This window comes from Mugil cephalus, chromosome 20 (assembly GCF_022458985.1).
Source record: "Mugil cephalus isolate CIBA_MC_2020 chromosome 20, CIBA_Mcephalus_1.1, whole genome shotgun sequence".
Classification (NCBI taxonomy): domain Eukaryota; kingdom Metazoa; phylum Chordata; class Actinopteri; order Mugiliformes; family Mugilidae; genus Mugil; species Mugil cephalus.
Genome location: NC_061789.1, coordinates 15,884,717 through 15,907,245, shown reverse-complemented (window position 1 = coordinate 15,907,245; position 22,529 = coordinate 15,884,717). Strand labels below are relative to the sequence as shown.

The window sequence follows — 22,529 nt, the reverse complement described above, 5'->3', positions numbered from 1 at the left end:
ATAGAAACGCAAACCACTCAATTGTTCTCTTATAAATATACTATATACATACATTTTAGTGCAACATTCAACAGGGTTTTCAACTTATTTCTGATTCTACTGTTTATTTAATAGGGCAGGTGAACATTACTGCATGGTGATAAGCAGTTTAACAGTTCAATATAATATCAGCCACAAAACACACTGAACGGAGCAGATTTAGCTACAAACAACAGCAACAAAAACGGTGTCTGTTATCTATTCTGCACACGCTGACACATACCGTGAGAGTGTTACAGAACAGGGCTAAATGTACGAAAAAACAAACATCACAACATCATTCTGTTGTTAGGACATTTTGTGTTGTTTAAGTCACAGCTTCAGATGTTTACTAAGATTCTTTAAATTCGCCTACCTTGCAACTCCAGACAACACTTGTTGCTCCTGTGCCACTCATCGTTGGGATTCATTTATTTATTTATTTTAAATGAAATTGTCTCAGCAGAGTTTTTGTTTTGACTTTGACTTTGACCATTGCACAATCTATTTAAGATCAGAGTCATATTTTTAAATAAAACGTCTTAGGCCAACATAAATATAAACTAGGGGAGGTTATTATAGCGTATTTTCCTGACAGATTTACATTCCTTGCATAGCATTTCTGAAACCTTGGATGAATCAGTACACATTTGCGAAAGTTCCTCAGTGCCGTGTGTGTTGGGGAAATATTCTTGGTTTTTATTGCCTAAACATTGACAATAAAACTGTAAACCGAGTCACAAGGTGCAGCATGACAAACGAGCGGAGCTCTTTTTCGCAGCGCCCCCCTTCTTCCGTGTTCGGTGCGTGCAGTGCGCTGGCGTACGCGAGCAACAGATCCGAGCGCATGCGCACTTCATTGTTTTGACTGAAAATGCCGTCGGTTTCGAAAACGGCGGCCAATGCGTCTCCTCAAACCGAGAAACCTACCCACTATACGTGAGTAAACCCGCTGTGCACAAACGGCAAATTTGCTCGTTACCGAAGATGCTTTTTGCATGTGCACCTTTTGGGCGCTTGCATTTGTGGCATTCCCTAACTGCAATGTGTGCGTTAAAAACATGGTGCTTTTCCTGGCTTTGTGACTACCTAACGTTACATGGCAAACGACAACTGCACGCCAACGACAACAGCGTTAACGCGGGACCTCGTAAATCACTTAACTGGCAAATAAGCCGTTATCCGAAACGTGTACGACTATTTCGCACGGCCGTTTGACGCTTTTCAATAATCTAATGCATATTGTACCGTCAACTCCGTCTGCTAAATGATTAGCCAGGAACTCGCTAACCAGTCTGCTTGTAAATAGCTCGGCCTTATTTTGAGTTCCCTCTTGCTGCGCACATTTACGGACGTACGCTCACGGGCTTGAACCTGTGTTGCGACACAGTTCGTGCGTAGCTCGCGCTGAGAATACCGAGTTAACGTTTGTGACCCAAAATACTGTAAACAGTGGGCTACAGCGCGAGCAGCGTAACGCGACACTTAACTGAACTTTTTTCCTCCTTTTTTCTCTTGTTAGTGCACACTATCCAGTCTCATCCAAGTACACGACGACACATTGTTTTGTTTGTCTTGGTTGTTTCAGATACTTGAAGGAGTTCAGGACAGAGCAGTGCCCGTTGTTCCTCCAGCACAAGTGTACGCAGCACAGACCCTTTACGTGCTTTCATTGGCATTTTCTAAACCAGCGACGGAGGCGACCCATACGGAGAAGAGACGGAACTTTTAACTACAGCCCCGACGTGTACTGCACGAAATACGACGAGACCACAGGCATCTGCCCAGATGGAGACGAGTAAGTGCCGTTTCACTCGGGTGACATGTTGCAGCCGCGCGAAGTTGTCAGCGTGTCGCGAGGCAAAGCCGCAGACGCATGACAGATGTTTAGGATGAGGACCAGGTCAGCTTCCATTACTGAACGAAGGCAGTTCAATCAGCGCCTTTCTGTCTTCCGTCATTAGTCTCTGTGGTTAGTGGTCAGAACTGTGCAGATGCGCCTCTACTTTGTTTGCTTTACCAAAACTGCGCTTTTTCCTTGTACGTTGAATCAACCTATTTGATTAGCAATGAAAGAATCGCGTTGTCCGTTTGAGGGAAATAGTGGTCCTAATTATTAATATTATTGTAACTGCTCCCGTGGCTCCATAAACACACGTGTCCATTACAAGCAATCGCCCCGCTTGAAGCTAATTTGATAAGATCAGATCGGATCAGATATGTCCATTCATCCCACGACAGGGAAATTCTCATTGTTAACAGCAGCAGAGACATTCAGCAGTCACACGGACAGTGCACATGTGGGTGGACTATGTACAAAAAAGAATAAAAATAGGAAAGATATATTGCAAACAAACAATGCAGCATTCAAGTAGGATAAGTACGAAAATATAGAAAAGTGAGCGTGCTTATACATATATATATACACACACATCTACCGTTGGGAAGGGTGCAGACAGTGCAAAAATGCAGGTATAAATATTTATGTTCAGAACAGTGCAGTTGCGGATAAGAAGGAGTATTGCACATGAAACAGGATATTGCACATATGTTTTTGTCGGCCTACTGGAAGCAAACCTGATTGTTTGCCCTGACCTGATTGATCCCATTTATTTAAACACTTCCACATGTCCAGTTGCCCGTCTTTCAGTGTTTTTGGATGCGCATTCATTTAAAAACGACTGCCGAGATGGAAATGGAAAATTCTGTGTATTTTGTTTGCACGTCGGTGATGCAAGAGGCGTCTTTTTTTAAATTTGTGATCTGATCGGTAGCTGCCTGGTGAGCAGTGTTTATCATTAAGCAACCCGCGTATGATCGTTGCCACATATGTGCACTATTGTGAGGACAGCTGCTCAGGTTGCCCCTTTTGTTATGTGGCTTTTCTGTGCAGGGTGCGTAAGAGGAGAAGTGACATTTCAGGTTCAATTGTGTATGATTTTCACCGTTTTGACAGATAGGCTACTTGACAGGTCGACTTCGCTTTCCAGCATTAAATTTACAGCCACTGGCTAATGTCATTCGATGCTTAAACGTTTTCAGTGTATACAGACACTTTCCCACAGCGCGCTGTACACGATAGTTATGTTTTTTTTGTTTTTTTTTTTGTACACGTGACCACACAGCAGCCAGATTTTAGTCTTGTTTGGATTAAGTTTTTATTAGTTCCAGGCTGAATCTGTGTTTTATTATATGATAAAATGGACTAGAATTGCTTGGGGTGATGTTTAATTTTATTGTGAAGCTGATGACTTTGTGAATGTTTATGATTCACAGTCAGTCGCACTCTTAGTAAACACATGCACCACTGCCTCTACATTCTTGTTTAACAGAAAAGCTCAAAAAAATAAATACATTTCTTGTGTATTTATTTATGTTATGATTAATTGTAGCTTTATAATTTGAAGTCCTGTTTTCTTGCAGGTAAGCTAAGATGTGTTTTCACATCTAGTTTTATTTCTTAGTATAGTTATAGTTCACTTTAATAACATCAGTCCCGCTCTGTCACTGGAAAAACCTGTTTCGAATCCTTTTGGTTTTAGAACTCTGTAAGTGTTGACTCGAGTGTCACACAGTGTGGCAACAATGGCATTTCTGTTTCATTTGCAGCTCGTAGTATCACAAGTGTGAAAAGGAATGAAAATGCAGCGTGGTATCCGATAAGAAAATAAATACAGTTATTAAACCAATGCAAAGTGAGCAACTGCGATCCTTACAATTCCTCCTCTGCTAATGGAAGCTATTTTTGTATGACCTTATGTGTTGCTATAGCAACTGTTGCTACTCAAGAAAGGAAAATTTGGTTTATTCAAGAGGCTCATTGGCTGTGCATTTCTTGAGGCATAGCTGGTGTGTCGGCCCTGCATCGACAGTGGAAAAATGTTTGCAATTTGCTTTTTTTTTTTTTTAATTAAAATGTCTTTTCCCTGTGGGTTTATAATGAATATGTGTCTTTTAATAATCATTTCATGCGGAACGTTTTGTCTCTGTGTGGAATTGCACAGTGAAATCTTCATCAGTGATGTATTCGGAGGATAATATAAGCTATTTTTATATAAATGTTTTATTTCTTTCTTTCCTTAGCTGCCCTTACTTACACCGGACCACTGGTGACACAGAACGCAAGTACCATCTACGATATTACAAGACTGGCACTTGTATCCATGAGACGGATGCTCGAGGGCATTGTGTGAAGAATGGCCTCCACTGTGCTTTCGCTCATGGGCCACATGATCTCCGACCTCCAGTCTATGATATCAGGTGACATGCTAAGCAAATAGTGGCCTCCCTTATTCCTGCCGAACCTTTCCCTCCGAGCTGCACAATGCCACGAACAATATGCCAAATTGCCTAATATTAGACTTCTACAGAATAGCTCCATTATATGGGTTTGATGGGTCTGTTGGTTTACACTGTGCTTGCACTTGCTCTGGATACAGCAACAACCCAGTCAAACAACTGCAACAGAAATATTATGCTTTGGTAGTTGATTATCCAAGGAAATGACCAAATATTACATAATATAAGTGAGGGGCAAAAGTTATTTTTTTTGTTTAACAAAACAATCAGTCTGACCTTTTACAACACAGATAATTAGGTTTACCTTTTAGACACGAGGGTTAATAATAGCAAGTTGCATTTCTTTGCACAGAGAGATTCAAGCACAAGAGGCCCTCCAGAATGGACAGCTGGGCTCTGGGGAAGGTATTCCTGATCTGCAGCCTGGTGTTCTAGCCAGCCAAGCTATGATTGAGAAAACTCTGACGGAAGATCCCCGGTGGCAAGGCGAGTAACTCCTGCTGAAATGGATGCATCCACTAGTAAACAAACCATAGTTTAATCACAAAGGAGCAAGACATATTTTTGTGCAGAATAGACAAATGGGGCGAAAAAACACTAACACTTTGTGCCTCTTTTTTTGCAGATACCAACTTTGTTTTAGCCAATTATAAAACAGATCAGTGTACTAAGCCCCCAAGACTATGCAGACAGGGTTATGCTTGCCCGCACTACCACAACAGTAGAGATCGAAGGCGAAATCCACGGAAGTTCAAGTATAGGTGAGCTCTGTTCCAGCAGAAGTTTAAAATATCAAAGTATGTGACTGTGAAGTGTTAAAGGTTCTGACTACGTGTATGATGCAGGTCAACTCCCTGCCCTAATGTGAAACACGGCGACGAATGGGGTGAACCCTCAAAGTGCGACAGCGGAGACAGTTGCCAGTATTGTCACTCTCGAACTGAACAGCAGTTTCACCCCGAGGTGAGTGAACCTTGACTAGTATCAGTCTGAATTATTCAACCGCCTTAAAGTGAAAGTATTACTGCGGTTTGGATAAAAACAGAGGAGCTCTAACACCTTGGTTAACAGTTAGCAAAGAACGTTGAAAAACCGCTATGTATTAATAGATACTGGTCACATGGTTTACCACATGCTATTTAAACTCATAGAATAACAACTCCAAAGAAACAGACTTTTTAAAACCGCTACCCTTTTGTTAAATGAACTGAAATCCCACAGAAATGTTCAGGCTGGCTTCTAGGCTACTTTTTCCTTATTAATCACATTGTATAACTCAGTTCAAACAATATCATTTAGATAATTTAGATTAAGATAAACATCTGAATCGCTGATAACGCCGCAGTGTCGCTAATGAAACGCCGTGATCAGTCTCTAATCGGCTCGTGATTTGTTTGTCTCTGTCTAAGATCTACAAATCTACCAAATGCAATGACATGCGACAGACTGGATACTGTCCCAGGGGACCGTTTTGTGCATTCGCACACGTAGAAAGTAAGTGAAAATTTCTCCGTGTCAGTGCTGTGGTGATGAATTACATTTTCTCGCGATAAGGATTTTTAAAGCACACCTACTTTTTCCAAAATAAGCAGAGCCAACTTTCTGGTTGATTTAGAGCGAGGAATGTTACTGCTCTGGGTGTTTTTGTTTTTTTGTACATGAATACTTAATATTTATTTGAATCCTCCCAGGAATTCCATCTACAGAAGAGACCATGAGCTCGTTGCTAACGGCGATACAGTCGAGCTCCCAGTCCCAGCTGGGCTCTCAGCAGTATTCAGAGTGTTCAGTCACTGAGTGGAACAGTGGAGGAAACTCCACCAGCAGTGCAACCAGTAGCAATGGACAAGTAGGAAGTGTACGTTATCTCTGTCTCTTAGTGCTTCAGTAGGAAAGTATTTGAGGCTTTAGTTACAATTCATCAGATACAAACTAGCTACTCGTTGACATGTTGTCTACCATGCTCTCAAGTTTGTTTTATGTTTTTTTTTTTATAAATGTATTTGTCATCATTATTTTCTTGCTTTTTTTTTTTTTTTTTTTTACATTGCATTAATACATCATTTTAAAAGAATAGATGCAAGTTGAGTGATGAAGAGAATCATTTATTGTTACAGTCTGAATAGATTCGAAGTCATCACTTAATAGCCCATCCAGAATAATGGTTTTATTTACTTTATTTATCCTATTTTTGACCATCATTATTAAGTTCATGTGCACTTCTCTTTCTCAGGTTTCATGTTCTAATAGCTCAACTGTAACGCCAAGCTCAGGAAGCGACAGTTTGTTATCCCCAGTGGGATCCATCAGCAGGTCCAAATCCTTAACTAATAGTAGTTTATGTTCAGAGTCCACCACATCCAGTGTCTCATCTCTGACGTCTAACTATCCCAAAGCTCCGGGCTTTGAACGTGAGGATCAGGTACCCAGACTGCTCTCTTCAGCTTCAGAGGAAATAAAAACACTTAGACAAGTTAGGGCTTTGCTCTTTCTCAATGTGTCATTGCCATTTATTTTTAGTTACTGCTTATTCATCTTCTCTTCATTATTTGCCATGTCATTTTCATTTTTTATCAGTTTGAGTTGTTTTCATGTTTCACACCGTCTGAAGCATATTCTTCTGACGCTGTTTACACACTGCCAGGAGTGTTTGCTGTCCCACATAGAAAATTCCCCGTAAGCTGGGATAACTGCTCTGTGATGTTGCAATTGCGGAAGAATGCCGCCCACTCCCACATCTCTTTCATTCAATGCTTAGGCCTACTGTTATTCTTCTCAGAGCTAGCAGAGGCAGGCAGGGTCATGTCACGTGTCAAGTTTAAACACCTTTTGATGCTGACGAGGTGTAATCAGAGACACATTAACAGCAGCTACTAGTGTTTTTGATGGTTCTCCAGAGTTTACAACTCAAGGCAAGAATAATGATTAACGTCGTGTTTCTGTGTTGTTTGACTATTTGTAGATTAAGAACAAGGGACAGATGGATCAAAAATTCATGGACCAAGACAAACAGGTTTGTGGTTTTGTGGTTATGTTGAGGACTTGATTTTACAACGTGATACATAATGTATTTATGACATAGAAACATGTGGTAATCAGACACTTGCGCTCCCGTGCTTTTCTTTCAGACACACAATACTGTATTCTCAGCGGTGAACCCTCTGGCTTCGAGTTTTACCTCCAGTATCACGTCAAGCTTGGCTTCAAGCATTGGCTCAGATAGTTCTTCACCCACCACCTTATCAACGATGAATGCTAAAGCCACTCCTTTCTATCCGGGGAGCAACACGGTGGAGTCTGTCATCGGTGAGTGCATGTAAAACCAACAGGGAACACGTTGAAGCGACTGCCACCAGGCTGTGTTTTGTTGTCAAATTTCAGTCAGATTTTTTTTGTTTTCCTTCAGGATCCGCACTCGACCTGAACTTCAGCGACATCAACGTTGCTTCTCTTGATAAAGAGTTAGAGGAGCAAGATAACAGTGTGGGACTGGCAAGTAAGGACGGTTAGTTTATCGAAGACATTTCAGTTGTTTGGCAGGTTCATCATCAATGGTCCTGTCATAATTTTCTATATTTTTACTGATTGCCCTTGGTCCTTCAGGTCAGAGGGTGCTAGGTGGATCGGCGCCCGTTAACATTCCCGGCTCCCTGGCACGATCATCATCTTTTAATTCCTCGTCATCACTCTCCACCTCCCCACTAAGCTCCCTCTCCCAGTCTCTGTCACAGTCCCTGCTGTCAGGGACACTATCTCAGCAAAATCAACCTTCCAACATGTTGGCCAAGCAAGAGCACGGCCTCCTGGGAACACCCACCTCCTCTTCCCAGAACTCTCTGGGTAAGCTGATGTCATCAGATATTTTCCCCTCAAGTGTGCTGAAATCTACATACCTACATATCTAACACTTCCTTCAGCTGTTCTTAAATATTTAATCCAGTTCAGTGAGACGGTGTAAGACACAATATTTTCTTAATAAAATTAACTCCGTGGAGGCACTCTAAGGGGTGGCAAAATCTTTGGTTGATGAGACATTTTTTATACGTTTTTTTTTTTTTTTTTTTTTTTTTTTTAATTTTCCCCCACAAGTTAAATTTTTTAACGCATTAAGATGAATAAAACACATTTTAGTAAAGGGATAGCTTAATATTGAATGCAAAATGATAATAGTAATGTGTATTTCTAAAAAGCACTAGGAAGAGTTTAATATAGAAGTGACTGGGCATATTTTTCAATGCTACGCAAACTACGACTAACAATTTACCTTCGTGTTTTGTTTTACCGTGTCACTTACTCAGGCTTGAATGGAGGTGCTAGCAGCATTTGGGACTTTGTAAGTGGCAGCTTTTCACCAAGTCCATCTCCAGTTTTCAGCAGCCTAACGTCCACAACCAGCAGCGCCGATCTGGCCCGCCTTTTTAGAGAGCTGGATGAGGCGAAGAGGAAAATCAAACAATGGGAAGAAGCCTGGCATCAGGTCAAACAAGTCAGTATGGAAATGAATTCTCACTGCGACGTATGCTTCGGTCCAAATTATTTTCCTTTTTCTCTGTGGATGACGGTTAATCGCAGCGTTTGCCTTTGTCGCAGGCCTGCGAAGCGTGCCAGAAAGACGCTCATGAAGCGAAGGAGCAAGCGAAAACGGCGGAGGCAGAGCGGCAGCTGGCAGAGCAGAAATGGGAAGAAACGGAACGCAAGCTGAAAGAGCTCCAGGGAGACTTTGACGTGCTTTGTCGCACCCCTGGGACACCTCTTCTACGTAGCTACGGAGAGCTGGACCAGCTTCCCTTGTCAAAGCTTCACTCCATCCAGAGTCAGCTGCGTAATGACCTAGACCTTATAGACGGGGTAAGAAAGCCTAGATTACACACAGCATTTCACTTATAGCAAAGATTTCAAGTGGTTTATCAGACTATTAATCAGATCCATGTTTGTCACCAAACACGGTTTTTAAAGAAAAAGAAAAAAGTCTGCATGAACTGTGTTTCCCTAAGTTGCAGCTGATATCCATTCTTTTCTTCCCCCAACAGGTAATATATCAGCTTCAGTCAAAGAAATGTATAGTTTGCCAAAAGCATGATCGTTGCATTGTTCTGCAGCCTTGCCAACATTATGTACTATGTGAGAACTGTGCACCTAGTAAAACAGAATGTCCCTACTGTAGAACAAAAATACTCAAGTGGTGATGTACAATTACTCAAGGTACTATTTATAAAAGAATTAGCCCTTTGAAAAGCTACTTATGGATAGTACATTTTCTAAACAGCTGTTCTTGTTTTGTACAGCGATTTGATTAATTTAGGATAAAATGATGTTTGACTGAGAAAACTAATAGTATTATGAATCAGATTTCAAACAGAGGGATTAAATCATTATAGCTTTTGCTCATTTTATGTCCACATTGGACAACCGTATTGTTTTCTGTATGAAAAGCCCTGCACTCGAATTAGAATGTTACATTTCCTTATCAAATCTTCAGTCAGGCATGTTCAGATTTTTTATAAAAGTTTGTCTAAAGAAGATAAATATGCACCGCCCAGCCTGACGTACATGCAAAGTAACAGGTTAAAAAAAAATCTAAACTTGGTTAAAAGCTCGATACACAAGGACATTCATGAGTGTTTGTTTGTGCCATGATTTACTGTTTTCCAACTGGAAATAATTCACTACACTCTGGCATTAGTTTGGCTAAAACACTTAACCGAGAGGCAGCATCTTCTTTACTTTACTTGCACTTAAAGTTACCCCAGAGCATATTTACAGAGAATATATAAAACTGATGGAAGTGAATATGTCGCTTCACTAAAAGAGAAATGTTTCACTGTAGTCTATTGCCACGTTCTGTCTAAACACAAATTGAGATATTAGAGTTTTAAAAGAATAATGATAACCCAGATAGTCATAATTTTACAGCGCTTCCATGTAGTCCTCTGTTGTTTATACCTTAATATAGAAATTAAACCACAACACACAGTAACACAAGAAACACACTCACCAATATATCAGAATTTCCGTTTGGGATCTGAAACACGATTAAGTCAACTGTGTAACTGTTGCAAACACTGCCAAGAAACGCTGAATTCACTAACAGATTAAGCTGGTGAGGCTCAACATAAAATGGGCAAAACTCAAAGATGATTTTTCTTTACTTAAAGAGGAATACATCAAATAGTTTATTTGGGACAACATCAAGGAAGCAGACAAGCAAGCACCTGAAAATGACTGATATTTAATGTGAAATTTGTATATATGTTTTATCACAACTAGGGGGGAAAAAAAATGTGTTTACTGACACCATTTCACAAAGCGTGCAACTTCTAAAGCTGAAATGGCTCATTTATCCAGTTCAACATTTCATTCTTGAAATCAGCTTAAGTACAATTTGATAGCACTTAACATGGACGTCTCCAATCATGCTTGTGATCTGGTGGCTTGGTGGTCGTAAAATGTGACTCACCGAAGAAACGTCTACTGCCTGCTGTAGATTTGCATTGTTCCTCTTTAAATAAAGCCAGTTAAACAAATAGTCTTTAAGAAATTTAAAGTTAACCAGTCAAGCATCATTATTTTGACCAACTTTCTGAAGAAGTTTGATTTCTTATTAAAAGCACTTTGTTGATCTGGGGCTTTATTATTAAAGGCTATATAGAAATTTGCTTTAAGCTGCTTTGTAGGTATTCTTTTGTATTTTTTTGTTTGTTTGTTTTTTTTTAAATTTCTCTTTTTTTTCTACATAAGCTAATGTCTGAAGCTTCTGTGTGTACTGTGAAACATAATTTGAATATTTCACGTTACCAATTGTTAACTCGTGGCATGGTTCTGCATATTAAGGTTTCATAGAAAAATACTCAATAGTTTCTACTTTCTTAGTTAGATTTATAAAATTTCAATCAAATAAGTGCAAATTTAAATTGCATTTTAGTCATAACCAGCAGCTGTGATATCAGTAAGGCACATGCTACATGTTAAAGGCTGTTATTCAATCAGTTTTGTTTTGTAGAAATTTATATAGCCTATCCATTAGAGGAGCATGTATTGTATTTGCTAAAAGCCTGAAATGGTGATTTTTGTAGGAATCTAGCCTCTTAACCTTGTCTAGAACATATCGGCCTCTAACTCTAAAGTGCCTTGCCTTAGTGGATAAAGGTTATGTGTAGAATTGTCCGAGCTAACACAAGTAGTTGAAGCTTGTGCACAGGTTTCTGCAAAATGCATATTTAAATTTGCAGAAGCACCGACGTGTATAACTTTATGTGTATATATGCCAGAGTATTTGGCCAAATCCCATTAAGTATTTCTGCAGAAGATAATTGAAGATTGTCAGTGCCTGTGTCCTGACTTCACCTGTAAAAACGAAAACACCCAGCTCCCCCAGTCTACTACCGACCCACCCACTAACCTGCCCTCTCATTCCTTGGTTGTGGTGCTCTTTTGGTGCAGCTTCAGTCTTTGAAATTAGGTTTTTCAATTTAACATTTGGGAGTATGCAAACATAGGACAAATAAATATGTATAGCAACATACACAGTGCTTTTGAAACAGTTGAGTAAGAGCAGTTTGTTATATTGTAATAATTCTGCAGTGAATGAAGAATTCTGTAGATTTTGCATAAGAATTGTGCTTAGGTTCGTCTAATTCAAATGACCTTCTACTGTGTTAAAAAAAAACAAAAAAAAAAACAAAAAAACACCTTTTTATTCTTGCTTTAAATCCAGTAGAAAACCATGTATCTCCAGGTACACTTTTTGCTACTTATAAATATGGGATAATGCATTGTTTACATTCACACAAATGACAATTACGCAACTCAGAGGAAAAATATCAAGAAAGATTATGGTATTTTAGCATTTTCATGGTTATATTACAGCATAAAAGGCAGGCTAAACACTTCTGGTATTGCATGTTATGCGATATGTTAACCAGCTACAAGAAATAAAAAATAATAAAAAAAAATAAATATGTACGCACTGTGTCACACTGCCAGAATATTTGTATCGACTTATTTTAGTGTAGTCAAGGCTTAATAACTTCTGCGAGCTTCGCTGCTACTGGAAAAGGTATTAATGTAGTTTCTTGTTATACATTTAGATGTTTGAATGTTGTTGTGCACACACAGCTCAGAATTCAGAAACTATGAATAGTATGTCATCTGCATATAACCTGATCTTTTTTTTTTCTTTTCTTTTTAGATTGAACAGTTGTAAATTCATTTGAGTCAAAAGTTTCAGTACTTTTGTTAGTCACTTAGAATGATGTCATGGGCCTGTACTACTGTAGATTGTCCCTTTTTTTTTTAATCAGTTGGAGGTAAATGTTGTTATTGTTGGATTTCTTTTTTCCCGTACGTTGGACAACGGTGTATGATGCAGCTAATTCACAGGGTCTTTGGTCTGTTTTGTTTTGCCTGTGAAACAAACTAATTTAATGATGTCTAGTGAGAAAATTTAAAAAAAAAAAAATTAACCAAAGTGGTGTTCTTGTACAGTAGCTGTTCAAAAATGTATTGTGAAGGGAAAATTTACCCTCAAACAGAATTCAGATAAATGCTCCAAGCATCACTCAGATCAGCCTGTAGTTGTGAACACGGGCAGGTCTTGCCCCAGACTATGAATAACAGGTCAGAGCTGAGATAAAGTCCAGCTGTGAGAGTGTCAGGAATTCTGTTTTTGGATGAATTTTGTACTTTAATATTTCATTCAGTAGGAAGTACATCCTCGAAGGGAGTCAACAACAGGACTATGCCAATGGCTTTTGCTTACAACATTAATGGACTAAGGCCCATTTTTTGCAGTTTTACCAAAGACCTTTATTGTTTATTTTCTACTACATTTCATTAATTGTTGTACTTCATTAAGAAACCTGCATTGATTTAAAGTCGTAAATCACCTAGTACCTTAAATAGATAACGTTCATCAACCGTAATTAATAGCAACCTTTTCTAGCTAAAGTTTTAGTGATACACACATGATCAAAAATGCATGGGTCGGATCCTAACAAAAACGTGTGTTTGTACATTATGTGTTACGTAAACATTGGCGTTTATGGCAGATTGTGCAATACTGGCTAGCACATGCTGACCTTAAGCGAGGATTCAGTGTCAGTTTAATTGTTGTCTACAGTGAAGGAATGTCACAGGTGAATGACATTTGTGCTTCTGAAGTGGCCATAGAAACTTCACTACAGTTCTGTTCTGAAGTAAACCTTGTTGATTTTGCTTAACTGCGTAATCTGAATGAGTTTTGACATTGATGGGTATGCATTATATACTGTTATGACGGGCCTGCAGTGACTGTAAGGTGCTCTCTCTTTATCAGAATCTGTTTCCTGTTTCTTAAAGTCGTGGTCCAAATGAGGTTTTGTTACTACAGGGACGGATGACGGTTGTGAAGCATCAATGGCAGATACAGACGTAATCACGATTGAGTTCTTAAGACAATTTGTTGTCTCTCAAGAGGTCTACTTGCCCCAACTCTTAAGTTTTCTAGGAAGAAATGTAAAAAAGGAAAAAAAAAACTGCTTGGTAAGCACAGCTTTTGTTCAATTGTATCTCTTAATGGACCAATTCCACTTTCAAATACATCTGTGCCTTCTTATAATTACACAATGTGGATCGATTGAAGGGACAAATTCTAACCTGTTCAATTAGAATCAAAATTCCAGTGCCTTACGATATTTTTGTGGACCACAATGTGATTGCCAAGTGTCCTGAGCATTCAGGCCACGTGAGCTAAAAGGAAAACGAGGCTAATATAATGAGATTTGCTTCACCACTTTGTCCGAATGAAGCTAATTGATAAGAATCTCAGTCTGTATTTGCCATGAGAAAAAAAAAACAAAAACAAAAAAAAACAAGAAAATGCAGCAATATCTAACCACTGAATCCACAGTTTTGATCTCGATTCGTCACCAAAAACCCAACTGTTTGTAAGGAAAAGCACCAAATAGGAAGAATCTTGTAAATGAACTGTAATAGATGTATCATTATGCTCTGCATTGGAGTAGTTTAATCTATTTTGCATTATTGTTAGTTGTTGTGTCTTCTTTGTTTTTAAGCATTATAAAAATGGAGCCAGAAGATTTATGCAATCTTGTACATGTATATGAGTATGGAGCTGTTCAAATAATAATAATAAAAAAATACTAGTAAAAAGACAAAAGTAAATAATCTGAATGTGGAACCAGATGTTCCATGTACTTTAGAAATTTCAGTAGAAATGTTATTATAACATTGAAGCCCTGAAATATTGAATGTATTGTTCTAAATTAGATATTCAATGAATAGGTCACTGGATATTATGGAGCGCAGTTAATTGATTATGATGTAGCATCTTAGTTGTGAACTGCTATTCAATAAAATTTATTAGAACTAAAACGAATGCAAGTTTTCAAGTTTCTATTTGTCAGCGTAATGAGAAAATATAAGGAAAGTATTTTTCTCAGGGTATGACGGCGATTTGATAGAGAATGTGTTAAATCTGAGGAAACTGCATTTCACGGATTTATTTACTTAACGTCAGTGGGTTTAGACATTATTTATAGATTTAAACAAATATATATGTCCCTTATTTTGTGACGAGCTGTATGCATATGTAGGAAATTCTATAATGATAATTGTAGAAATTATTCTGTTGGAATCGATATATTTTTTTTTTTTTTGTGTTGTGAACACAAAAGCAGGTGCAAGTCTTAGAATACTAGGTGTTTCTTTTCTACATTGAGGATTGTGTACCGCATATTTACCGTAGTGTATTACTAGTTTGTTAACACTTGTTAAATTGTTACACTACAGTTATGCAATGGTTTACAGAGTTCACAAAATTATTTTTATCATCTTGAGAATTAAAATAATTTTTTCATCTGAAATGTGTGACTCCCTTTTGTTTCGGACGCAATCAGACGGCAGAGGAGTGGGAAATTGTATTTGTTTATTGCTTTACTGTGGATTGAATGATGTGTATAGTATCTGGAACAGAACCTTCATTAATAAAATGAGTTGCACCTTGCATTTTCTTGGGAAATCGTGTTTTGAAGATGCTCGCAGATGTTGCTTACTCTAAGCCAAACAGGTAGCGTATCAGCTGTTTGGCCTGGTGGAGGAAACACAACATGAGTAATTTCGACATTCACATGTCTATTAGCAGCTAAAAGCAGAGTCTCCAGAGTGTTAAGAATACTGAATTATAATTTCAAAGTGAATGCTTTTACCTCTTTGTCACTTTCAGGGTAGACAACTGTTTTGGCCACTACTTCTAGGTCTGGCCTCTGTTTGGAAATGCTGTTATCAGGGGAAAAAAAGCAAAGGAAAAAGACGGAAAGTTATTAATAGGTAAGAATTATAAATTGTGTTTGATTTGTTGTTTTTTTTTTCCATACCTTTTAAGGATGAGCCTAAAGCCAGTCACAATCTCTTCCCCTTGGAGAGCCAGGATGAGACAAGGGGCTGTGTGTAAGTGAGTCGCCTTTTGAGGACATGAGAGATCAGGGAAAAATCAACAGCTGACAGCACTAACTGTCTGTAATTATGCTCTAAGAAACCCAATCACAAAAGCCTCCTCACCCTCGCCCTTCCGCTCGCTGACGCCGCCAGCGTCTCTGCGACGCGTCTTCGATGCTCCTCGTCCGGCGCGCTCATCCTCCCCGCCACCAGATGGCAGCCTGACCTCAGCAGCTGCTCCACCATCTCCAGCTGGGAAGGCGCTTGGCTGCGTGGCGGAACGTTCAAGGGTATCAGCAGACAGGTTGTCTGCCAGACGGCTCTGTCTGCCAGACACTCTGGTACTAGTAAACAAGCAAAAACGGGACATTTGTTTTGGGCGCAGGTTGCAAAGGTCACCTGGAGCTGAGTCACGTTGCAACATTTCCGCAGAGCCCCGGCCAAAAAAATAAATAAATGATTAAATCATGAAAAGGGAGCGCTTCCTCCTTTAAGTCAAAAAATATGCTTTGATTTAACACGGCGTTCGATGTAATTGCAAATCTCAGGAAGATGTGCGTTCCTATGACTGTGAACTCCTAATGCAACCTGAATATGAATAGGACATAGCTACTTTCTTCTCCGTTTTGAAGCAAAATAAAACCAGAAAATGAACGCACACCTGTGTTCAGTTCTGATATAGATGTTGGTAGACTTTCATGGGCCGCATGGTTCAGCGTGCAGCTCTGTTCACGCTCCACAGAGGCCGAAGGATCTGAATACAGACTGAGTACCTGGGCAAAAGAAACCACTTTTTTCATCATCTAGTAAGAACACAACCAAAGTACTCGAAGTCATTTTTCTGTGTACCTCTTCCCGGTTCACGGTGTCGATACAGCAGATCGCCTCTGGGAAAAGCCTCTTCACATCCTTAACTGCTTGTTGATGTGATGCCGAACCTATAACACCAACATTATCAACATGCAGTAGCGTACGGTACGTAGCAATATGTGCAGGTGCTGTAAATAGGTCGTACCATAACAGTTTATCCACAGAGACGAGTCTTCCTTCCTGAGCATGTCCAGCAACATCTCCACAGCATCTTCCCCCCGGAGGCAGAGAGCCACTGAGGAGCCAGAGCACAGACACTGCTCCCTTCCTGTAGGTAATAGCGAAGCAGCGTCACTTTCGTCCAGGTTCAGCACCCGCAGGCCCACCAGCACGAGGCCTCTCTGCCGGATTTTGCGGAGTATTTCAGCCAGGGCGCGACCCCAGTCCCTCGGTTTGAAGACGCACGCGGTGAGCAGCGTCCGTCGACCTGAGGAGGAGGTCAGCCCCTGACGTGATTTGATTTTTAGATTTGGAATATGCCGTTACATGACACGCACCGGGGGTGATTTCACGATCGGAGAAGAAGAGGCGGGTCTGTCTGAGGGCCACTTCGGGCGTGGGCGACATCAGGACGCTCAGGCTGCGAGGGTAGCTGCGCGGCAGGAGCCTCCTCAGTGAAGCGAAAGCGTCGGTCGCTCTCAGAGCGCACACCAGAGCGGGAGATGACAGCAGAGTGTCCACGCTGCCGTGGCAGAGCTGCTCTCCCGCCTCGTAAGGACTCAGTTCCTGGGCCTGAAGTCGAGTCAACGTGGGCAGCCACTTCAGGCCGAGCAGCTCGAATCCGGCACGCGGTCCGTAACCTAGAATATAAATTATATGTTAAAGCTGTAAATTATATTCACTCTTGTGATAACTAACGTGTTATTTGTTTGCACTACCAGTTCCAGTGCTAAGGACAGGTTGTGTTCACAGAGAAACAGTTCACCCACCTTTTGGACCATCTATCAACAATCTGTGGAGGAGGCTCAGGCCTTGGCTCATGTCCTTCCCGCTCAGGGTCAGAATCACCACCTGCTCCGTGCCGAAACTGGACGGACACTTCTGGTGGGAAAGGATCACGTGGGACGGATCTGGCACTGCCCACATGGGCCTAACTGAAAAGAGAGGGAAAAAAAAGGTATATAACACACATATATACAAACAGTAGGGAACGATCTCCTTCATGGCACCTACCAAAGACGTGGAACAAGTTACTGTTGTATGGCGCAGCGTGGAAACACAAGCTTGGCTCAAGTGTGCGATTGTGGCCGGAGTAGATGTAAGGCAGGAGATTTTGAGCTCGAAATTCCCTCATTAGGGCTGAAACAGTCGGACAAAGATTATCTCAAGAGCAGCGTGCAGACCGACTGCACTCTTACAGGCACATTTTTACATTTCATATTATTCACGACATGGAATTGGAGACCTGATGTTAGGGTGACGCAGTGACGCAGTGCGTTCTCTTTCCTCAGTAATAACACCAGACAGTGAGAGGGTAGTGTCAGCTGCTCCTGATCCAGGTGGTCAGCAGGCGGAGTGCAGAACACACCCCTCTGGGAAGGCGTATAAAAAGGCTTAATGGCACGAATCACTGGGTAATTGGCCCACATTTCCATGATGATACACAATAAATTACATGCTTTATATGTAACTGAGTGTGTTGCACCTGGTGGTTGTTAAGTCCCAGGACGGCGGCACCGTGGCTGTGAAGCTGTAGCCTCTGTAGCCCCCGGAGGCCGAAGCCTCTGCGTTCGCACACAGCCAACACTTGGCCATAGCAACACGGAGGCACCGCAGGCGACACCACAAGGAGTAAATCAGCTATCCACGGGGGGGACGGAGAGAGGGATTAGCACCTCCGCTCAAGTGAAAATCTTTTACCCCAATGTCCCCAAGGCAGCAAAATGGAAAAGTTTTCCCCCTCGTGACAGTTCTTAATGTACCTTTAGTCGTAGCGCACAGGAAGGAGGATGAGCTGCTGGAACTGAGCGAGCTGCCTCCTTCGCCATCAACTGAAGGTGGAACTCTGAAGAAAGTGGAGAGGGACTGATTGGAACAAGAGTAGCATTTCAAGTCCCGAATTTAAAAAACAGCAGCAAAAAAAATGCCATTGTTAATTGACTTTGACATCGAACCTTTTCAGACGCTGGTTATCATTCTGTGCACTCCCTCCCTGAACCCTTCCTGAAAACCACAAACACAGCTCTCCGTGGACCCGACCGGCCACTTGAGTCGCGTGGATGGGTTGATGGGCACGGTTTCTGCAGTGGAGTCGGTTGGTGGGAGATTGTCCTGCCCCTTTCCCTAGCAGAGGATCTAAGGAACCAGTTAAACCCTTCAGCAACGAGTGGGCATAAGGACCCCGAACGGCGATGGCAACGATGGCGGCCTGACCGGCCTCATCAGCTTTTGTGTCAACCGGCAGAACACCTATGAGGAAAAAAAAAAGTTTCCAAAGTTTATTTGAAACCACTGACCCAGACCATTATTACAGAAACATGGTGAGTTTTTATCTAATTTGGAGAGCAGATGTCATAAGTGTCCTACCAACACCGTCACTCAGGAGCTCCTGAGGGGGATAGAGCAGCCGCAGACCACACACGTCAAGTCCTGAGTCGAGCACCAGCTGGAGGGTGTAGTGTGTTATGAGAGGATGTTGAAAGAAGTCCTTGGATCCAAGCACAACCGATACCTATGGAAAAAAAAAATAGTTAATGCTCTGCATTCCTACATTCAAACATATGTTAATAAAATAAATCTTCATCCCACTGTGAGGAACTTCGTCCCAGACATTCACCTCCGTGTGCAGCTCCTGTGCGGTTTCTCTCCCTTTGCTCACATGCCCCTGAGTTTCCACTGTCTGCCAGTAAAACCCAGCGCTCAGACCGAATGTCCTGTCTATAACCTAAGAAAACAAACAAACGAGTCAAAAGTCGACGAAACCCCAAATCATCTCGAAATGTATTAAACGTCGCAAACCCACGTCTTCGCCGGAGTTGGCCGAGATGAAATTATTTAAACAGGAGGAAGGCAGGAGGACGTGGGAGACGTAGGGTTCCTGATCCAAGAGGTTTTTGAGGTGAGGCAGCCAGCTGGCAACTGCAGCGAGCGAGGTCTCAGACAGGAACCGGCAGACGTGGTTGTAGAATAGTGTATGGATGTCTGTATCTCTTTTCTAAAGAAATTAAAATTAGAACCAGTTTCAAAATTGTGAGACAATGCAATGCCTTGTTTTTTTTGTTTTTTTTTTTTTGTTCTTAACTTCTCACCCCTGTTGTGTAACTGCGACGGGCCACGGCCAAAACATGCAAAGCCAATCCATTCTCTGTCCACAGCTGCTGAAGTCCAGCCACCATGAACGGGACCTTTGCACCATCGTGGTGACATGGGTCTGTTCCGGCCTGGTGACGCATAATTAATGAACTTAGCTTCACAAACAACAAACTATGGGAGAGGAGCAAGTAGCCGCTCACTCACCAAAGACAGAAACCAGGCCACCAAAGTGTTGTAGATGTGTGATCCGGTTGCAGCTGGATACAGATGTTTTCTTTTGCCCTGAGCTCCGTCCACAACCACACCGGGGCTGGAGAGGTGGACGATCAGCAGCACGCACTGCTTGTCTGTAATGTCGGCCGGTAGTGTGCTGATGGACTCCAGATGAGACGCTTCCTGAAAAACAAGGGAAGGCAAAACGTTTCTGCGTGTAGCGCTGCTTGTTTGTTTATTTCGAATCCGCACCACTTACAGGCTCGTAAAGAACATCCGTGCCTTCAGCGGCCGGCTGCTTCAGGCGCACGGATTTGGTCGGACGACGCTTTTCCAGCTGTGCGAGAATTTGGCCATGATCGCGTTGAGACGTCTTCTTAACTCTGTGCTGGACACTGAAAGATTTGCAGATAGAGTTAAGATTTTTATTATTGTTGTTGATGTATGACTCACGATGTGATGTGTACCTCTGCTGCTTTGTTTCTTTGTCTGAACTTTGATGAACACAGCGTGGGTTTTCCATGTTTCTGGATTGGACAGGTGAAGGCTGTTGTCGCGGGTCCCAGCTACACGTAGCCTTCAAAGGCGGAGGTGTCTTGTCTTCCATTTCTTCTGCTTTTGTCTGATCTGCACATTCATCAGTACGTGGATTCCTATTTCTGTTCATCTCCCTTATTTTTTGAAGCAACATACCCTTGCCAGTCATTTCCCTAAAAGCAAAAAAAAAAATTGACTGCATCACCTGAAACAAAATGAGCTGAAACATGACAAATATATTGTGATGCAGGATAGATTTACCTGCCCCCTGTATGCGAGCCAGTGTGTGATTTGGGAATGTGTTTCTTTGCGGGTGGTGTTTCCTGGCGTGTGTTGCAACCCGAGGAAAGATTTGTGGATGTTCTTCCTGGTTTTATTGAGGGGTCAGGGCGACGCAGGTCAATGTAAACCGTGGGACGTTCCTGATGGTCAAGCTGCAGCATTGCCGCCATCTTTTTATTCACTCCGTTGCAGACATTGTTTTGGCTGAAAGAAACATTGCGATTGTTATCATTTTGCAGTTCTGGTAACAAAACCAGAGCGCTGACACGGCTTACCTAATGCAGTTTGGACTTTTCACAGGTTCTGACGCAGACGCAGTCTGGTTGTTACAGAAAGCAAGTAGTCTTTCCATTATTTTCCCTGGGGACCTGTCACCATCTCCAAACAAAGACAAGTGGATAATTTATAATGGAAATGTGTCACTATAGATGCAGTGATGTGTGTTATAATAACTTACTTGCATGCTTTTCCCCAGGTTCTGATACATATTGTTGCAGAGGCCTCCTGTTGACATCATTCCACCCGTCCAGCTGCTGAATGTAATTGACACGTGTAAAGAAGGCATCATTATTAATAAGCAGGTATAGAATATAGAGAATATTTATCTGCATCATCTTTAAGTGCTTAGAATTCTTACCTCAAACGAGAGAACGGGGAAACCCTCATCTGATTTTGTGCCATCAACATTTGGTCTAAACGGGACATCCGGCTTGGCTCCATTGTCCAACGCCGTTTCACTACTAGCACAAGCACCTGCCTTCAGTGGCGGCGGAAAAGAAAATTTAATTTTGTGTACCATGGTTCAAAGTCACAGGTGTCAGAGGGACATAGAAGACTGCAGTTTTTCACTGAAAATAAATGCTATTCCTAATTTGTCCACTGTTTTAGTCGGAGGGGTGGACAGAATACAACACTAAGCTCCAGGACTAAAGAGCAGACAACAGCAACATGCCCAAATTGCACTTAATTTCCTTTACAAATTTAATTTTTTGAAGGATAGTTGATTAAATGTAAACCTTCTCCTATTTACTTGTTCTTCTTTGGACTAAAACACTCTGGAGTTGTCATTGCTTGTGGGTTGTTATGCTGTTATCTTACTGGTCCGGCCTGCTTGAGATCAAATTAGGCTGAATGTGGCCCCTGAACTAAAATGAGATTGACACCCCCGATCTAAGCTCAGAATCACTCTTACCGGGATTATCTGCAGATATGTACAACCCACCTGAAGATCAGTTTGAGAGCACTGTGTACTCCGCTGAGTTATGTTTCTGTTTCCTACAGATCCATCTTCATCATCTGACTGCCTCCCAACCTCATCTGATGTCTCTGTCGCCGATTTCAGCAGCTCCTGGTTGAGAATACACCCACACAAACACACCACTGTCAGTTATTAGTAATCAAGTTTTTTTGGGGGGGACTGCTACTTTTCTAGCTTTGACATTTGTAAAGCTATAATTCACTAACCTCTAGTTCATCATCTTCTATTGAAAAACTGTCGAAGTCTTCTGGGACCTTCAGGGAAAGACCAGCAGGTCTTTGATATATAACAATCTCCTCTTTGTCGGTCTGTAACGTTCAAGGACACACCATTGGATGGTATTTGTAAGGTAAATATATATGCATAG

The 22,529-nt window shown here is 41.4% G+C and overlaps 2 protein-coding genes across 4 annotated transcripts; one reads left to right on the top strand and one right to left on the bottom strand.

Annotated features, from left to right (window-relative positions):
- The first annotated feature begins 829 nt into the window (after nt 1-829).
- On the top strand, nt 830-15,319 carry unkl (unk like zinc finger). Of its 3 annotated transcripts, none has more exons than XM_047571261.1 (16): nt 830-957; nt 1,607-1,816; nt 4,102-4,278; nt 4,670-4,803; nt 4,943-5,078; nt 5,163-5,280; nt 5,727-5,811; nt 6,009-6,175; nt 6,551-6,739; nt 7,280-7,330; nt 7,446-7,623; nt 7,724-7,813; nt 7,921-8,157; nt 8,616-8,803; nt 8,908-9,165; nt 9,348-15,319. In XM_047571261.1, exons 1-16 carry the CDS (start codon nt 893-895, stop codon nt 9,501-9,503), a joined length of 2,439 nt encoding a protein of 812 aa, XP_047427217.1. In that variant the 5' UTR covers nt 830-892; the 3' UTR covers nt 9,504-15,319. The 3 variants fall into 3 exon arrangements, with proteins under 3 accessions (XP_047427217.1, XP_047427216.1, XP_047427215.1); XM_047571260.1 differs by having other exon boundaries at nt 7,703-7,813; XM_047571259.1 differs by having other exon boundaries at nt 7,703-7,822.
- LOC124997508 (dynein axonemal assembly factor 8) lies at nt 12,499-21,657 on the bottom strand. Its single transcript, XM_047571258.1, has 25 exons — nt 21,542-21,657; nt 21,362-21,437; nt 21,180-21,282; nt 20,884-21,108; nt 20,553-20,795; nt 20,345-20,480; nt 20,077-20,268; nt 19,869-20,000; nt 19,583-19,774; nt 19,397-19,504; nt 19,147-19,291; nt 18,735-19,029; nt 18,543-18,625; nt 18,266-18,420; nt 18,026-18,152; nt 17,794-17,919; nt 17,550-17,714; nt 17,118-17,420; nt 16,766-17,047; nt 16,600-16,688; nt 16,412-16,523; nt 15,874-16,094; nt 15,690-15,775; nt 15,522-15,591; nt 12,499-15,403 (listed from the first exon to the last, which is right to left on the bottom strand). Exons 3-25 carry the CDS (start codon nt 21,254-21,256, stop codon nt 15,365-15,367), a joined length of 3,603 nt encoding a protein of 1,200 aa, XP_047427214.1. The 5' UTR covers nt 21,257-21,282; nt 21,362-21,437; nt 21,542-21,657; the 3' UTR covers nt 12,499-15,364.
- Between the last annotated feature and the right edge of the window lie 872 nt (nt 21,658-22,529).